The following is a 4841-nucleotide window of genomic DNA, read 5'->3' as shown; positions in this document are numbered from 1 at the left end:
ATGATGCATGTTGCTTTTCTCCTCCTGATCGTCTTCACGGGTAAGACTGAGCATGTTTGAGGCGTGTTTGTATGTTTCTGAACCTCGGAAAAGTGTGTTAATTATTTTTGTCCCCTCATTTGACTTTCAGAGTCAGAGACAGCAAAGTATCATGATAACTTTAGTCGCAGTAGTATTTTGCATCACACCCAGCTCTCTTTCTATCTGTTGTATAAACTGTTTGAGGAAGTGTTGACATGGAGCTATTTCACATCACTGATGGTGCACGTCGTTTTTTCTTTTACTGTTCTCGATAGAAGAGAAACGTTTTCATTGAACGGAGAGAAAAAGTAAAATTAATTACTTTAAATGGACCAGAAATTCAGAAGCCCTCCTCTCTGCCCGCCAGCTGAGAATATATCAGACTAATGTTTTTTTATTCTCAAAGAAAAAATAAAGCAAATTTAAGGATAAAAAAAAAAAATCAGGGCTTTAAAATGCATTGGGGTTTTCTACAGGAGTATAATATAAATCATGTTCAATCAACAACAATAAACTTGAACAAATAGATATGTATTGTAGGCTACACAAAAGACCATTTAATATCAGTTTTATTATATGTAAAGATTTTATACAGAAACACCAGCATCCAGACATCGCCACCAAATGAAATAATAAAAATCAAACAGTATAAATTAAAACTAAACAAAAACTAAACAAAAGTAAAACTAAAGCAAAGCAAATGTAAAGACTTTTATATCACAAAAGGCTAAGCTGAATGAACCCTTGTTTTTAAATTGTTAAGTTTTATTAAAAAGCTCCTCTCTGATGTTTCTATGTAGATGGAGCATCCTCTAAGAAAGTGTGCAGTTACCAGGACGTTCTGGACCACCTGAACCTGACCACAGACAACAGTGTGTTTAAACTGACCCGGCCCATTCTGGACTACACACACCCCACCATAGTGGAGCTGGACATCATCCTCTATGCCATCCTGGCTGTGGTGGGTGCTGCATTACTGTCTTTAATCCGCTAAATGCTGCCGTGCAGTTATTCAGGTCTGACGTATGTGTGTGTGTGTGTTTATTCTCAGATTGAGAAAACACAAACTTTCATTCCCTTCGTTTGGGCAACAATGGTGAGTTGACTGTATGAATCTTTACATCTTTGAATTTGACTATCTAAATGCAAAATGTCTTCTTACATCTGTGACTCTCAGCTAACGTCCTGGTTTTTCACCTGTTGCTCTGTATCTTATTTAAAATTCGTCTGTAACTCCGTCTCTTATTTTTCTGGTGATTCACCTTTTATTGACTGCAGATATGGAACAATGAACGCATCTCATGGGACCCCGCTCGGTTTTGCGGAATCACTCAGATTTCAGTTCCCAGAGACATGCTCTGGAAACCAGACCTCTTCATCTATGAGATGTGAGTCTGCAACAGACACAAAGTGTAGTTCATGTAAAGTTACACAAAAACAAACACAAAGACTGATTTTGAAGGAATAGACACACACTTTTGGAAATATTCTTATCTGCTTTCTTGCCTGGAGTTAGATGAGTGCATTGATACCACTCTCATGTCTCATCATTTAAGGCAGCAGCCAGTTAGCTTAGCTTAGCACAAGGAGTGGAAACAGGGGGAAACAGCTAGCATGGATCTGTCCAAAGGTAACAAAATCCACCTTTAAAACTCACTAATTTACATGTTATATCCCTTTTGTTTAATTTGCAAGTATAAAAGCAAGAAGTTGTGGGTTTTGCGGGGGGGGGGTTATGTGCCAGACTACTTCTTGGCTGGGAGCAGTCACTTTTCCTAATTAGCTCTTTATGCTAGTTAAGCAACGGGGCTGCTGGCTGTAGCTTCATATTTATACTACAGACTCGAGAGTGGTATCAATCTTCTCCTCTAACTCTTGGCAAGAAAGCAAATAAGCGTCAAAGTATTCCTTTAAATTTGAGATAAAAAATGGGCAGAAAAGCGTCATCTAAAAACGATTTAATAGCTTGATATTTGCTGATGCCACACACCATGTGTTTGTTTAGAAGGTAAATTAGTTCACTGTGCGCTCAGGTTTATTAAAGCACACTCAACCGTTTTTGTGCTACTGTCAAGAGTAATAATAAGTGACCACGTTATCCTGAGGTGGAGCTCCACCATCTATAGATTCAGCTCATCATTAACGAAAGATGCTCTTCAAACATAACATGAAAAGATTTTGTTTACGTTTTGTCTCAGGATACAGAGGGACGACTCCCCTCTGAATCCCTACATGTATGTGTCCCACGATGGGACGATCATTTCTGAAGAGGACATGAAGGTGGTCAGCACCTGTAAGATGGACGTCCACAAGTTCCCCTTCGACACACAGAGGTGCAACATCACCATTGGATCTGCAATACACTGTGGTGAGACAGGGAGTGTGTGTATGTTTGTGTGGTAACACCTCCACTGCAGTCAGCGTTGAGGCAGACATGTTTTTTTTCCCTCCTGTCTCCTCAGTTGAGGAAATTCGGCTGCTTCCTTTCTCCAACTCATCTCGGGCGACGCAGTTCTCCAGAGAGGTGATGAAGACGCAGGGAGAGTGGGAGTTCCTCCAACTATCCGTCGCCAACTACAATTTCACCTTCCACGATAGACAGTGGGAGCAGCTCATATACACAGTACGCAACACAGGCTCAGATACACATGATGAAAAGAAACATAATGAATGCAGAAGCTTGTGGTGTCCCAACACCTTAATAAGAAACTTTACTGTATGTTGGTTTTTCCTTTAACTCGTCACCTATCTATATATTATGGTAAATTTGTGGGCACTAATTTCCAATTTGTGTTCTCAAATTGCTTAAATTGTGCATAACTTAAGTCATTCAGTCTAATTAACAGAACATTAAATACTGTCAGTTCTGTGAATTACAAATTTGTGCTCTCTGGTTACTTAATTTGTGCTCTCGAATGACAAATTTGTCAAAATTAATTAATTTGGCCCGCAAATGAACATGTAAACAATATTGTTAGTCATTAATTATAGTAATATTCCTTAATTCATGCTCTATCAGTGAATGATTCGTGCTCTCGAGTTACTTAGTTTGTGCACTTTAACAAATTAACAGAGCATAACTTTATAGATTAAGCAATATGAGACCACAAATAAGTAATTCAAGAGCAAATTACTTATTCGTGCACACAAGAAAAAAATGATTGTACTGCTGACACCAGGAGTAAGTTTCTAACTCCAGACATGTCATCATTTCTGTTGTCATTTGGTCAATCTTGAACCTGTTTTCCTAGTTCACCATGAGGAGGAGGCCCCTGCTCCATGTCATCAACTTCCTGTTGCCCATCCTGTTCTTCCTGAGTCTGGACCTGGCCTCCTTCTTCATCGCAGACCATCGAGGAGAGAAGCTGGGCTTCAAAGTCACCGTGCTGCTGGCCATCTCTGTGCTGCTGCTCATCCTGAATGACATCCTGCCCTCCATGTCCAACAAGACTCCACTCATCGGTACAGGCTCCCGTTTTTAACTGGACTATGATTCATGCAGTCAGAAGCACCAGATACCAAAACAAAATGTACTTACTGCCTGTTTCCTCTTCTCAGCGACCTACTGCATTGTGATTTTTGCTCTGATGCTGCTCAGTCTGCTGGAGACCATCTTGGTTACATATCTTATGGAGAAAGACTCTGCGTCCCAGGAGAAGCTCAGGCAGACGGACAACTGGGAGGACAAACAGGAGAAAGTCAAAATCGATAACTGTAACACAGGTGAGAAGCAAATCACAGACACTCATGGATGCTACATTAAGGGATGGATTTTTTTTACTATCTATACCTGGCTTCTGTCATATTTAGTCACAAATAGTAATAAAATAGAGTTTTCCGGTGCTTTTTCTATGCAGCATAATTGTGAATCATATTGCTTGTGCAGTCATTCTTGTGTGTGTTTTCAGAGGAGAAAAGACAGACCTGCTGTTCATGCATCTGCAAAGTGTCTGACGGTGAGAAACAACATGAACTGCTGCCTGTGGCTGAAGAGGTACAGCGTTATAGGTTCAGATGCAACATTATTATTGCAAGCCAGGTGGACAAAATCGTGTAGTTTCTCGTGCGTTTGATCCTGCAGGATCTTTATGTCATTACACACTAAAATGTATTGTCTTGAAATCTGGGGTCTTGAGTTATTAAAAGCGTGTTTAAACATACAATTTCAACGTCTTAATGTGTTCAAAACTTCATTTAATTAAGTCATGCCGTTGCGCTCTCTTCTTCTGCAATGGTTTAATGGCACCAGACTGGAGAATTAGTTACCCAACTCCTAATATGGATATTCCCATTTATGTTTATACTGTGTTTGGATGGAAACCTGTCTTGTGAACGCACAGATTATGTGAAAGGGTTTAGTAGGAAATTGCAGTTATTCACTTAAGGGTATAATGTTGCAGTATATATTAACATTTCCCCTCAGTGGAGATGTAAGAATCACTCAATATTGTTGTGATGACATGGCAAAATCCAACGTATTTACATGCTTTTAACATCTTAAGATGCCTGATTCAACATGTTAAGAAGCGATAACTTGGCCTGTAAATATCCTGCATGATAATACGGTTTTTATGTGAATACATTATGAGTCTCAGCGGGGGAATAAACCCACTCTAATATGACTCTACGACTCCTGGTGTGTGCAGGTTATCAACAGCATTCAGTCAGGAGAGTCCCAAGCGTTGCTGCTGATCCTGAAGGAGCTGAAGGAGCTGCAGAGAACTCTGAATCTGCACCTCGGCAGCAGAGTGGAGGGAGGGAAGTTGAGCCGCTGGGCCACAAGAATCAACAGAGCTTTCTTCATTTTCTACGTCAGCACT

The 4841-nt window shown here is 40.1% G+C and overlaps 1 protein-coding gene across 1 annotated transcript; it reads left to right on the top strand.

The window, feature by feature from the left end:
* LOC139303756 (5-hydroxytryptamine receptor 3A-like) lies at window positions 1–4078 on the top strand. Its single transcript, XM_070927592.1, has 8 exons — window positions 1–40; window positions 822–982; window positions 1300–1409; window positions 2220–2389; window positions 2484–2644; window positions 3273–3483; window positions 3580–3744; window positions 3930–4078. The coding sequence occupies exons 1-8, from the start codon at window positions 1–3 to the stop codon at window positions 4076–4078; spliced, it is 1167 nt and encodes a 388-aa protein (XP_070783693.1).
* Window positions 4079–4841: the final 763 nt, after the last annotated feature.

The sequence above is a fragment of the Enoplosus armatus genome, chromosome 20 (genome assembly GCF_043641665.1).
Source record: "Enoplosus armatus isolate fEnoArm2 chromosome 20, fEnoArm2.hap1, whole genome shotgun sequence".
Lineage (NCBI taxonomy): Eukaryota > Metazoa > Chordata > Actinopteri > Centrarchiformes > Enoplosidae > Enoplosus > Enoplosus armatus.
The sequence above is the reverse complement of the archived record's forward strand: the minus strand, read 5'-3'. Positions and strand labels throughout refer to the sequence as shown.